Raw genomic sequence first — 14225 nt, forward strand, 5'->3', positions numbered from 1 at the left:
TTGGTTTCTGGAAACAAAGAATGGAACAGGGAACAGTCCACATCTTCAGCAGCCCTCAGAACCACTAATGAGGGAGAAACAAATATCAAAATGCCAGTATTGGCTAACTGGCTAGTTAAAAATCCTTCCACATGCATGAATAATCAACTCCTCTCCCCATCTTTTTGCTTAAAGATGTTTCTAAGGAGAAGGTGAGGGGCAATAAGGAGAGAGTGAATCTAAGCAACATTTTAATTCCCTTTAAAAAGCTAGTATACAAGTTGTTCTGGGAGCTGAGAAAACCAACATAAGAACATACCTTAAGAACAGTATTTATGATTTCCTAGATTTAAGTGTCTTTTTATGTGGGAAGACTGATTAAAATAAGAAAATGCTTTTGAAAATGCCCAGGTACCACGCTTTCAGAAAGGTTTCTAAAGGATCTGTGTTCAAGGCCTAACAGATAAACCCCTAAATTAGCCCTGAGCACTTGGTAGAAATGTGTGGTGCACAGCACCCGAAGTGTGGCACAAGTCTGCTTCATGCTACAGTAAGTTTCTTTTGCTAGCCAAGCCAGCATTAAATAAAAAGAAGCACAAGGAGCTCAGGCAAAGATGGAGGAGAGACATTATAAGAAATGAAGCCAGAAATAGTCAAGTTATTCAAAAGATACAGAATCTTGGTGAAACTGATGGGAAATTTTTACCACCTGAGGCCTTCAAACCAAGCCCAACTGTCTTTCTGGAAGAGAGATTTTACTCAAGTGATTAAAATGAATGCCAGGATAGCAACAATGAAGTCCTCTGCCCTCCAATATACTCTAGCAATCTTCAACAATGCCCTCAAAACTTTACCCTTTGAAGTAGGGCAGAGTTCTTTCTGCAAGACTGCTTGAAAATCCCTGTCACTGTGTATATCAGGATGTCTCAAAGCTTTCTCAGATATGCCTGTAAGAGATTTCTTACATCTTCTCTGTGGCTTTAATGTGCTAAAAATCCAGACACACTGAGAAGTCCAATAACCTTAACTGCTCACTATAGGGCAGCTCAGTATTTAGGACCATTAACAAAGTATAATAAACTTGCTAGCAGATACTGCTTTGATCTGGCCAGAACAAGTTCAATTCACATAAGCCTACAATAAGTGAACACCCTCAGCATCCCATCTGAATGGCTGTTCAGATGTCTGAATATCTTGGGTTCTCAACTTTTCTGCCTTCTCACTGCATGAATTTATGCTCTAGAATTACATGAATAGATGCTAACCTGGTACTTGGCTTTAGACAGCAAAAGCAGGAAGAAAACTACGACATTCTGGATTGCTATGCAAGCTTTCAAGTCTGCAGTGTTACAGGGAACAGTGCAAACAGGCAGAGAAACAGTCCCTGCCTCAGAGCACTTACAACCCAGAAAATAACATCCTAAATAGTTCCATCTGGTGCAATAAGGCCCAGTTTGTTCCATTCACATTCTGGTTTTGGCTTTCCTCCTGTCTCCTGGTGCTTTCACAGAAGAAGATATGGGGCAGGGGAAGATGCAGGCTGACAATTCGAAAGAAAAAGAAACTGCAGCCTCCCCTGCAGTCAATGCCTTTTACTAATGGGTATGTATTCATTGCTATCCCACAATGGAAGCAACATGCCCAGGGCATTACTAAATAGGAAAAAGATGCAAGCTCAAGTAATTAGAGGGAAAAGTATTGTGCAATGCGGGATCATTAACTCCAGAGCAGAGGAGCTCAGAGTTTTGAACTCTTCTTGTACCAGGTCATATTGGGTCTGAATTAACTAACAGCTGCAGAATTGTCTCTTCTGTTTACTCCAGGGGTAGCCTTGGGCTAAATGGAAGGAGCTCCAACAAAGCCAGATAGTATGGCAAATGGATCCCAGCTTGAGTGGCACTGATGGAAAGACTCATGAACAGTAACATTATCTTCACCCATTAAACTAGTGTCTGACATGTCTTAACAGACTTATCACTCCAGACTTTTGCAGTTCCATTTCTACAGTGATTTCAAAGCAGTCTCCAGCTCATGAGGGAAAGGTTGCTACATTTTGGGTGCTCTTATTCTGCAGAACAGCAGAGGCACCAGTTGAAATCACTGTTTTCAAATGCACCCCCAGAATTTTCAATGCTTAAAGGACACCTGACAGCACATAGTTGGTGTGACCAAGCTCATGCATCCCTAGACTTGCATCTTCAGAAGTACTGACCCTTTATAACACTTGAAATGCAGACACTCAAAACTAACAGGCACTTAACAATGGAGCCTGAATTACTAAATCGGAGTCACTAGCCAAACTAAGAACAGAATCTAGACATCCTGAATGCTGCTTTGACCAAAAAGCACTCACAATTGCTTAAAATTCCCCTTTGGAAAAGAAATTTTTTTAAAAAAAATCACAGCATTTGTCAACACAAAAGCAATGCTTTGTCTGGTTGAAATTCCCTTTGTCTCCAAGCAAGAGCTTGAAACAATGGAAATTAAGAGGGGGTTTTGCCCACAGCAGAATGAGACAAAGCTGCACTGTGGAAACATCCATCTAGACCAGATAGATTCAGTAAAACAGTTCCTCATGTGAAATGCTGAGACTCCTAGGGGATTAGTACCAATCTCTCTGCAAGTGCCACCTCAGTCACATTCTGTGATGGATGCCTGCAGTGGAATCTACCTACTCCAGGCATCAAAACAGAAAATGCCACAAACACAGAGCTGATGACCAGGATACTTTGAAGGTCTTGAAACAAGAATAATGCCAAATTGCTTATCTGGAATTGAATTTCTGAACTTTGCTGACAAGATGTGGTCTGCTTTGTGCTAAAGTAGCAAATACCCAGTGTTTGTATGTTACGGCAGCATCAGATCTACAAGACAACACTAGTCTTCCCTTACAAGAAAAGAGATGAAGCTGGTACAGGCAGCTCTCAGTGACATCCAACCCCAGGCAGACCAGAACAAACACATGAAAATGAGGAACACTATCACTCCTTGAAAGAACAGGGGATTTATGGCAGTTACAAGTAACCACCATAACTTCATTCAGCCAGATCACCAATGCATATCATTCCCACTGTAAAAAGTAGAGAGTCATGGGTTCTCAGTCACCACGTGAAGTTAAGCATTCATTTGATGCTGCTTTTGAAATCTGCTAAGGTCTAGCATGCAACTCCCATTGTAAATTAACTCAGGTTCCTTAATATCTGACTCCTAGTGTCAAGACCAGGTCTGCTGCTCATCACCTATTAGTACAATGTAAAACTGTCTCCCCAGTGTTTACAGAGCCCTGATCTTAGCTAGGGCCTTTAAGAACTACTATAAAGCAAATAAGCAAGCAATTGCTAATAATATCCCCTACACTCAGCAGGCCCAGCTTCACTCACAGCCTAGTGCAGTATGACTAAGGAAATGAAAGGCTTCACTGTGATTGAAAGCTGTGACACCATTTTAAGACTGTTTTTACACTACGGCAGTCTGAATTAGGTAGTGATCTCACTTCCACTGGCAATCACATCTTGTTTCATTTTTTGAAGGACACAATAGCTCATAGGCTCACCACTGGATAAAACACACTGCACCAAATTCTTCCCTTCATGCACCTAGAAGTCAGTCAAGTTTCCTCAGCAGCCTCTCATTCCCCAGTTTGAGCACACCAAGCTGTTTGCTTTCCACAAGCAGTGTTTTTGCACGCTCATGTCCTACCAGACCAACAGAGCATTTAGCAGACATTCACTGAAGCTGCACGTTGCTGCACTGAAATGAGTCCTAGTGCCAGTTAATGCCTGGGGAAAATGAAGCAATTTCCTTAATATTACTCAACAAGGCAGGATCAACAGCAGGATTCCCAGCACCCAGCCAGACACTGGCCTCTAGCCTCACTTCAGCAGATTTGCTCTGGAATTACCCTACTACAGCCAAGTTCCAAATCTGGCTCCATACCTTTTTCTGCAGAGGTTGGATAAATGATCCTTTGTTCAGAAAAAAGCCCTGATGTTGGAGAGCATGGCTCCTTTTTCCTCTTGTCCCTGGAATTGTGATTGGAAATAATTGGAAGTGTCACTGGAAGTAATCAGAAGTGACAGTCCCTGGGCTATAAGGCTTTTGCTTCAAGTCTAACGATCCCCCTGCAAAACAAAACCTAAATTTAAACAATGAAGTCATAAAGTGATTTGCCTTCAAGGTTGAAAACCCTGCAATATTTTTTTTTTAAACAAAAAAGTGCCTGATTCTGGTTTAGTTCAATATTCAAGGTTTGCTGTGTTATATGAAAGACTTCCCTCTGTACACACAAAACCACCCCACCATTTCCTGGCACTCTGCAGCCCTACCCTACAGATAAAGGTTCATATCTGTATTAGACACTTCTATGGCCTTTAAAATTTTATCAAGTCTTAACAAAAGAATAGCCCAAGCAGTTTGAGCTAAGACTCAGCCAGCATGCATCTCAAATATTCCAAATACTGGAAAACCACTAATTCCGATATTTTTGCTGAGGCACAACAAAGGGAAAGGAACAGAGCCACTCTTTTTTCCACACTCCAGTTCTCAAAGGCCTCTTACCAGCCCAGTTTGTACTAAATGCCATCCAGGCACATAGGGAAAGACAGTCTCTGCTCAGAAGAACTTACAGCCTAAATAGTCAAAAAGTAAAAGGCACAAGGTAGTGGAAAAAGCTACAGAGGGACCAACATAACTTGCCAAGATCTAGAATAGAGCAGGGAACTGTAGACAGATTCCCAGCCCATGCACTGACTACTCCCTAATGCTTTCCTGATTACAAGTGATCACTCCATGGGTACACACTAGCTAGAAAGACTAGATTTTCCTCTTTCATATACAGAACAAAGTAATTCAGAGACTAAACACGCACAGTCCAGAATTTCCTCCACCATGAGTGGAGTTTCTCAGCACATTGGTACTAAAAAGCCATTAATGCTTTACCAAGTATCTTATTACAAAGTCAAACCATCCCATTGCTTAGAAGTCATCCCTCCAGATGGCAGCTCAAGGACCCCAGCCTGATGAATTGTAGCTGATTGATTCAGCTGTTTGTCAGTGACCTGCCCATCACTGCTTCTACCTATGTTTAAGGACATAGTAAAAGGAAAATGGCTTTAAGTCAGAGCTGCAAGCGTTCTAGACATGTAGCATAACTGCCACCATGCCTTTCAGCAGTGTGCCCCCACTTCCTCCTCTGTTAGATGGGCTTTATATACTTCTCTACCCAATACGGCCCTGCCAGACCAAATGAGTTAGCCAAAGCTTTATACAAGTGTGACACTTGTCACAAAGCACACTACCAAAGTAGCAGCAGTGCAGTATTATGGCAGACCAAATGCAGTCTAGTCATTGCCATCAGTTGCCTCTAACTCTGCACGCTCCATTTCAAAAGACTGTTTCCAGGAGAGCAGCCTCTCTTCTGCCAATGCATATTATAAGCACAACAAAATTTTCACTGACCTTTTCCTACCAAAGGCAATTAAACTGCAGGCACTAATGTGAACTTCAACCTTTCTACCTAGTCAGTCACGAACAAGTCAAATACACTAAGGCTTCATACTTTTTCCAGCCACAAAAATGGATGTCAGCTACACATAAGAGACAGGCTGAAAGTATACTGTAATGTATATTGATTCTTGTAGGACAAGCAATTCTGACATCATGAATCTGGGTCTGGCCCATTAAGAGAAATGCTGAGTTACAACATTTGCCTTTTTAAGCTGCCAAATGCTTTCCTAGACAAGATGGAGCAGATGAGGACAGGACTTGTTTTGTGACCTTCTATCCCATTCACCATCTTCAATGTATCTTACAATTGCTTAGTCCTCTTTGCCACTTGTTGCAAAGAAAAAAGATCTACCTAGTAAGTCACATCAAAATACCAAGGTACAAAAAAGTGGCTTGACAAAACCTAGCTTTGCTGAAACAAGGTAGTACCCCATCCTCCTCACATTGCCCAGTTGCTTTTTCTAGCACCTAGACAGTCAGCTTCTGGGAAGGAGCTTTATTCTGGGTGGTAACCTACTGCTAGAGCTCCCAGTCACTATTGCATATACCTTCTCTATGTTCTGCCCAGGGAAAGCATGTTATAGGCAAGGTTTGACCCTCTGGCTGGCAGAGGTGAGCTGTTATTCCTCTCAGCAATACTGAAGAAGCAGAATGAAGGGAGAAGAGAGTCTAAGAGATGAACAAAATAGAAATTCACCCTCCTCACTTCTGTTGACTTTCCATCACTTCACACATTTTCCCTTGTTGCGCTTCCTGCACAGCCATTTCTGCATCCTCCACTATCCTGTCATTTGAGCATCTATTCAGAGACCTCAGTGACCTGACTTCACCCTTGGCTTTTTGCTGGGCTGCTTCTATAAACTAACCATTTCTAAAAACAGATTAAGAAACAGCTTTAAGGAAAAAAAGACCCATTCATCTTTTCGACAGGGCACCGCCAAATTCCCACTGCACCCAAAGTAGCTTCTTTTGTAACACATTAGTGCATGCAAGATATGCACAATATTGTGTGCACATGAGCCAAGCTTTCTCTGCAAGTGCATGAAATACATTACAGATACACAAGCAATGACTACTGCCTTTGCTAACACAGGGACTGATTTAGCTAGAAATCTAGGGTATAGTATGACTAAGGCTGTGGGGACTATTTCTGAAGAGAAAAGGCACAGAAAGCAGCTTGCAGCACCCTACTTCATTGGTACTAGACACACACTTGCAATTATTTAGTATGGTGTACCAAGCACACTTACACACAAAAGATTTTTCAAATACACACAGAGCTTTGTCAGAGTGACTGTTTACATTTCTTTTCATGCAGTTCCTGAAAACTCAAATGCCAGATTGCAAACCTGCTAAGTTCCCTATAAAGCCCTGTATTTGCCTTGAGGAAAACAGGGGCATTTGTTGTGATCCTGAGGATAAACATCAGGAGATCTCCAAGCTAGTTGTGCAATGACATTTCTGGGAAGCTTGCACTGCTCTTACACAAAATGTCCCTCTGAAGTGGGCCAGAGTACCCCACAGGAACAGACCACTAATTCTACATGGGGAAAAGACAAGGTCCAGGCCAGGCAAAAAGGCAAGACAGCAGTTATTTTCCATGGGAAATTCAGAAAAGTTGCCCCCCCCGCCCATTCTATTTCCCATAAAATGAATTCGTCTTTAGAATTTCAACTCAGCTTTGGCATGCTGCTTTTCTTCACTCTGGAAGATTACCTTTTTTCCCTCCTTTTCTTCTTCATGGTAAAATGGAAAAAAGGAAGAACAGATAAAAATAACCCCCAAAATAAACTTTGGTTTAGATGCTAAAAATCCAAGCTATTTCATAAAAACAAAGCACTACTAGAGAAAAATAGGCCATTTGTTGTCAAGTATCTTGACAGAAAATATTTGATGCAAACCATCCCTGGCTGTAAAAGAATTTTACTGTCTCACAAGGAGTGTTAACCCTGATATCCTGCCAGATAGCAACTCAATTACGTCTAGCTCCTTTGAATTCCCCCTGAAGTGCCAAATGGATACACTGCTTTTCTTTGCTCCCTTTCCTTAGGTATTCCTAGAGTAGTGTTCAACTGAAAAGCTCTTTGCCCTGTCCTAGAACTAAATTCACACTACTCTTAAGAGGCTGAATCTTGCATACAGTTGATGTTTTGCTGACTGCTTTTGGAATTTTCATGACACAAAAGGGTTGTCAATTACCAGTTATATGAAGCTGTCCTTGGCAAAATAGTCTTTTGAGCTAAATACACTAAAAAGTTACCTGCATTCCTTCAGAATCTAATGACACAAAGAAAAGGTGAAATTCGCACAGTAAAATCACACACAAACCCCTTCTTCACAGCTACAGATTTTTCTTTTTGTACTCTACTAAGCCAAGGCTTCAGGGTTTTTTTTTTAAGCGCTGTACAGACATGTGGCAAAATCCTTGTCCCACCAAACTTTTAAGTACATCATGAAACAAATAGGCAAAGGCAACTGAGAAGGAGCCGTGAGAAAACTAGGAAATAGCAAGTGTATTATATACTCTTAGTTATCACTGAGACATTCTAGAAATACCCAGAAAATCAACAGAAAGATAAGACCTATCAGCTTATCTTTCAGGTTACTTAAACATTTCCCCTTGCTTTTTGCTAGTTCCAGGCAGAAGTATTCCATTAAAACACAAAACTTCCCAGTAACCTCTCTGGGAGCAGGAGTGCTTTTTTTTTTTTAAAAAACACCACCACTGCAGTGGTTCTTGGCTTTGCTGGAGTGTAGCATTGCAAGGATTTAAGGAGAAGGATCTCAAGGAACTGTGATAGGGCACACTGCAGGTTGCCTGTGCAGGAGAGAAGGCCAGAGTCAGTATACTAAAGCACAGCCCCAGGCTGACCTTCCACTGCTGAATGCTGCAGAGCTGCCTCCATATCATCACAGATTTTCAAGCTAGAAGTCTGGTGAATACCTAGGCAAATGCACGCTGTCAGACCCAATTGCTCATGCCAACAAGAACTGGAAGGATCTGCGCCATAACCTTTTTCCCAGTGCAGTGAGACAATTGGAGTCTTGGTGTTCAATGCAGCAACTGTATACCCCTGGGACAGTGCTGTAAGAGAGTCATTGACCTCAGAGCTTAGAGGGCAGAGCTCAGCTACATCAGCACAAAAGGTACTTTTGCTGTTACAGCTGCACCCACTCCAGCAACATCACCCCTGCATAACATACCGATTCTAACACTGAACACATCTTTGTCAGAGAACTGTAAGTCAGACAAGGTGCACTGCAGCGAGCAACCCCTAACACTAATGTAAAGGTTCACTGCCAATAGCAGGACCCCAGAAACCTGGATGACTGATTTGGCTTGGCACATCTACTGCTTTGAATCATGAACCCATTGGTTTCTGAAGGGCAGGGTACTACACTAGCCAACAAGTGATGACAAAGCATGTAATACCAGTGTCAACGCCAGGCACACAAGCATGACCCATATGAACATGTATGATTACAAGAATATTAGCTTTTACTTCAATGGAAGGCTCATTAAAAATATTCAAAATTGACTTGGAGGGGGTCAGGAGAAGGCAAAGGAGACATCCAGCACCTGAAAATTTAAACCAATTCAGTAAAACTTTTGACTGAAAGCATTTGCTAGTTTTTTTACTGCCTGAGAAATGTAACATTCTATTTTGAAGCCTTTACACTCAGGAAATGAAGAATCACAGATATTTCCCTTGGAAATTTCCATTTTGATTTTTAAGAGTGCAGTGTGTTACAGGAGGAGTTTGAAAGAATTTTGACCAGCTGTGGGCCAAGATGAGAATCAGATGTCACAAACACTGACATGTAGGCACACACATTACCATACATCACCTTCCACTCCTCACTCCTTCCTGCTTCATTTACCTAGCCTTTACTAGGGAAGTAAGCATGGTCCTGCTCTTGCCCACACTTAGGAAAGTCTTTCATCTTGTCTTATTTTAAAGTCTCCTTAAAACTAATTGGCTCCAGTTTCCTGTCTCCTCTCACAGCTGTTCACTTGCCCCAGAGAGGTAAACAGTGTAACAGACAAGGACTGTATATATTAGCCATGCTATTAGTATGTTTAATAATGAAACCCCAAACCAGGCAAATTTCTTTTCAAGTTTGTTTGGCTTCTCTAAATCCTTTTTCAACACTACTCTTTCACTATCAGCAAGAAAAGCAAGCTATCATCAGCACTTCTATACCTTTTTACTGCAGAAAACCAATTAGACACTAGCTAGCAAATGAGACTTCCCAGCCTCCGTGTTTTCAGGAGGATCTAGGAACAGGGAACCACAATACTGCCTTACTTTTCCCTGGAACATGCTTCTAATATTGGTGAACGAAGCTGGATGCAGAGCAGAAAGATCAAGTTATCTGTTGACAGGTAAACCACAGGCAATAGAAGGGGCAGTTCAATGACTAATGTAGTACCAGGAAACAAAACATTCCAGGTTTTGCCATGAGCTTTGGATAGCCACATAGTGTGGACAACTCCCACAGAGGCTGAGAAACTCAAGTCACAGGTGAAGGCATAAGCTGTTGAGGGCAGGGACTGTCTTTTGCTTCATGTTTGTGTTACCAGCATAATAGAGATGCCTATATGCCAAAGACATAAGAATAACAATGATAAAGCCCAGTGTGTTTTATAGATAAAAGCAGCACTAGTCACACAAAAGCTGTCATTACAGCCAAAAGTACCTTTTATGTGGCAACAGCTTATTCCTTTTGCTCCAAGCCTTCAACACGTGGGAATATTCAGCAGCTTAATAGGGTTGGTAGATCAAATACTGCAGTTCCCATATGTTTCCATCAGAGAGGTAAGCAACTTACCATTCTGCCTCGGTTTCCAGAGAGCAGCTTTCCTATCCATTTCTGCAGGGCCAACCCAGCCCAGACACCACTGGCAGAAGCCTAGCTGTTCATCCTAACCTTGCTGTCTCATCTCCTGGAGTCTTCTTTAAGCACTGTCTCCACTACATTGAGACACAAATGGCCAAGGCAAATGTGCATGGGAGAAATTGCTGCCTGCACTTCCCTGCAGATTCTGTAGCATGTCCAAGCCCCCTGTCACCCTCCTACAGAGAAAACCTTTGCTAACAGCAAACCCTAGAGTAAAACCCTTTTCCACAGTTTATTCAGCAGCTCTACAAATGCTGCCTGTCTTTCAGGTATCTAGATATCTGGCTAGTTCGTATTCCACACCTGTGAGACTTAAGGAACAGGGCTGTCCTCTACAGCATTTCTTTACAGCTTCCAAAACCTCTATTCTACCTGTGCCCCGCCACATCAGTTCACCACCCTGCAGGGCTCAACTCTTCCCAGCAAATCAAAGACAAACTCACTTTTTCACACCTGTACCCAGGTTCCCAGGGGACAGGAAGACCCAGGAATCACAGCCTTTACCCAACTTCAACAGATTTCAAAGCTGTCTGCCTGTCAGCACAATCTGGTGAGCAGAACGGAGACAGAAGCTCACTCATCACATCATGGTGCCTCTGGAGATGCAGAAATCCAGGCTGCTTCCAAGTCAGTCTTGTACGCAAGCCCCCTCAAAGACACCAGTGCTGCAAACTCTTTTGTTCATAGACTATAGCTTTAACAAACAGCTCTTCAGCCCTTCTGCCTTCACTCTCCCTTCCTTTGCCATTCTCCTCTCCTCTCCTATACAACAGTCAACCTCTTTTCCTTCTTTCAGCAGCCCTCTTTCTTCCCATTTCTTGCCTTCCCCCTTTATCTCCCTTCTGCCCCCAACTCCTCCCTCTTGCACTTCAACACATCTGTTTCTAATCTTAGGCAATTGGAAACAATAACCCCTTTTTATTTTAAATCTGAATATTAAATGCCCAAGCAAATCAAAACAGAGTTAAACAAATTTGACACTATGCCTGAAACAAAGGCATTTTGTTCACCTTGTTGTGCCAAAGAGGTTCAAGCTCCTCACTAGTTCATGGCTTAAAAACGCTGCCCTCTTTCAACAAGAGAAACACACATTCCGAAAGAAGTCTGTTCACCACCACTTCTAGAAAATTAACTCCAACATTAAAAGATCTCTGGCTATCAACCTGCTAATAAATACGGCAACAAGAAAAACATAAAAACCCAAACACTGACATTAAGAGTTTTCCATAAAAGTTTTTTTCTTTACAAATCCCTTTCTCTAGCTCATCAGAAATGAATTTCAGTCATGCAGAGAGGGCGCATGGAAGTATGATTAAAAGCACTAAACAAAACCAAAAAGCAACCTACCTAAAAAGAGAATTGAAAGTGCAGACATTCCGTCTCCAAGCAAGAGGGACTTTTCCTCCCTTTTTCTTCCTTTCTCCCAGGAACAGCAGGCAGACCTGCACAGGATTCAAAGGAACGCCTCTGGAATGCACTGAGTGTAATTGCATCCATGTGCCAGAAAAATAACCAACTTCACTCTTTTTTCCTTTCTGCTATTCATCTCCTTGTCCATATTCCATCCAGATTCAGTGAGAGTTTTTAGATCTCTGCAGCTGGTAATTCAGGCCCTTGAGTTTCTGGAAAAGAAGAGACAGAGGCAGTGCAGCAAGGAGTTCACATCTACGGCAGCATAGAACAATTTTGCTTGTCTGAAAAGGAGAGAAGCAGGGGAAAACACTGCTCAATGTTCACCACATGGCTGCCTCCCAGCAGAGCCCCTCCCTACCATCAACTGGGATTAATAGTGAAGACCAGTCATGTGGGTGAGGTAGAGCTAATTTCTAGCAATAATATATCTATTTACCTTTGGAGGAGAAACAAGAGGATTTCTCCAGTGTCAAAACAGTTAAGTTTGGAGGCAGTAAAAATCCAGCATGGGAAAAAAAAATCAGATTCGTCACTCAAGGGCTAGAGAGACTCTCGGAAAAAGCACACATGCTCTTCAGAACGATAAACACATTCACATGTATACATTATCTTTATTCTCCTTTGTAGCTAGTAAATTACAGAATTAAAGCTTTTAGTCTTACTGGAAGACTTTCTCCATTTGCTTCATGGTGGTTATTTTAGTTTCTAGGAGAAAAAATATTCCTAAACATTGATTTAGTTTTGCATTTCATCTGTGCTGCACTGACAAGAGAAAAAGCCAAATCAAGCAGAAATTGGTTGTCTACATTTAGCGACTGCTGTGGGATGCAACTTAAAACTCACTCCCAAAGGCCATTTCAAGGTAGCCCAAGACCTTTGCAGCCCATCTTCAGCTCCACTCCAGTGCAGTTAGCAACAAGTGTGTTTTCAAAACTACCTCAGATACTCCATTCCATTTCTGCCATCACAGCAGCAAAGACAAACCTCTCAGTTTCTGCAAGAAGGGTCAAATGCAGTAGGGAGTACAGCTCACAGAAGATGACTTTGACCATCTACTGAGCTGAATCAGCCAGATCAGAACTTTTTTATTCTTTAGTAAAACATGTATAAAACTTGCTGCTCACAGCAAGGCCATGGAAACAAGGATGTTTAAATGTGTGCATATACAAAACTCTTCTGATCTATTGCACTTTACAGATATACAGGTCATGCTTAGACCTTTATATCCATATGCCCTAGGATACATCTGCTTGTTAGATAAGTGAAGTACTTTCAGCTAGCCTACTTGGGTATTAACAGAGGAGTAACACTGACTACCTGAAACTCTACAGCAGCAGCACCACCATTCAGGAAGCCAAGTAAGCATTTGGATGGCTATCCTGCACTGATCTGGGTGTTGCCACAGCTATACAGATACCAGGACCCCAGCTAGTTAGTTTAAATCTGCTAATATACATCTACATAAGCAGCAACTGCGTATTTTTCTAAAAAATAGGCATACTCATAAAATAAATGTCCATCGTTACAACTGCAAATCAAACAAATGTACCCATCTTGGGCAACTTGGGGCCAAAGGAAAGCTTTGGAAGACAGCAGAAAAATCCTTTCCCTTTGGAACACTTACAAACATATTTCTAAGACCTAAAAGAAAGAGTAGGCCATATGCAAGGCTGCTAGCCTGTGGTCTGAGACCTCAGACTTCAAGCTCTCTTTAGCTCCCTGGGTAACCCCATCTACATGTAGTTTCTGTGTACCTCACTTGTAAAATCAGCAATAGCATGCTGCTCTCCCTCTTCAGGAATAAAAACAAATACGGCAATCCTCACGAAGCCCACAATGAGGGGCACTATGCTTCGAAGCTCTGCAGGAATTCAGTACCTTACCTCTTCATTACAGTACAAGCCTTCCAAGCATCTGCTGGAAGACAAGAATCACTGCTCCTTTAGACAAAATTCAGACCCTAGATTCAGGTAGATCCCATGAGAGAGAAATAACATGGATAAAAATTATCCTTCTGCATCCTGTTTCATTAAAGTTTCATTCGCCCCTCAGATAGAAACAAAAGCAGCATTTGGCTCCTCCTTTCCAAAACAGCTGTCCTCTGTGTAACAGTGAGAAAATATTTTAAATAGCATATTCAGCTAATATAGACTGATGATAGAAAAGCAATCGTTATTAGGTGAATATAGCAGTTCCTACAGAGCAGCTGTATCTATCACCTCTACCCATGGTGTGAGAGCCAATTCCTTCAGAACTTTTCCCCACACACTTGACCAAACAGGCTGCTGGTTTTCAAACAGTTGAGTGGATCTGAGAGAACATCATTGATTTCCAGTGCAGGACATAAATCAATGGAGAAAAGTGCATTTAATCCCTTCCCCCACTCTCCAGAAGCCAAGCAGCACTGAGCTTGTCTCTCTGCATTA

At 42.0% G+C, this 14225-nt stretch overlaps 1 protein-coding gene across 1 annotated transcript in view; it reads right to left on the reverse strand.

Annotated features, from left to right (window-relative positions):
• The window catches only part of CLMP (CXADR like membrane protein), a 43948-nt gene extending 31821 nt beyond the window's left edge, over positions 1-12127 (reverse strand). The window contains exon 1 of the mRNA XM_054803178.1: positions 11734-12127. Within this exon, the coding sequence (XP_054659153.1) occupies positions 11734-11761 (28 nt within the window). The 5' untranslated portion in view covers positions 11762-12127. The remainder of the gene's footprint in view (positions 1-11733) is intronic.
• Between the last annotated feature and the right edge of the window lie 2098 nt (positions 12128-14225).

Source organism: Grus americana, chromosome 24 (genome assembly GCF_028858705.1).
Source record: "Grus americana isolate bGruAme1 chromosome 24, bGruAme1.mat, whole genome shotgun sequence".
In the NCBI taxonomy this organism is placed as follows: domain Eukaryota; kingdom Metazoa; phylum Chordata; class Aves; order Gruiformes; family Gruidae; genus Grus; species Grus americana.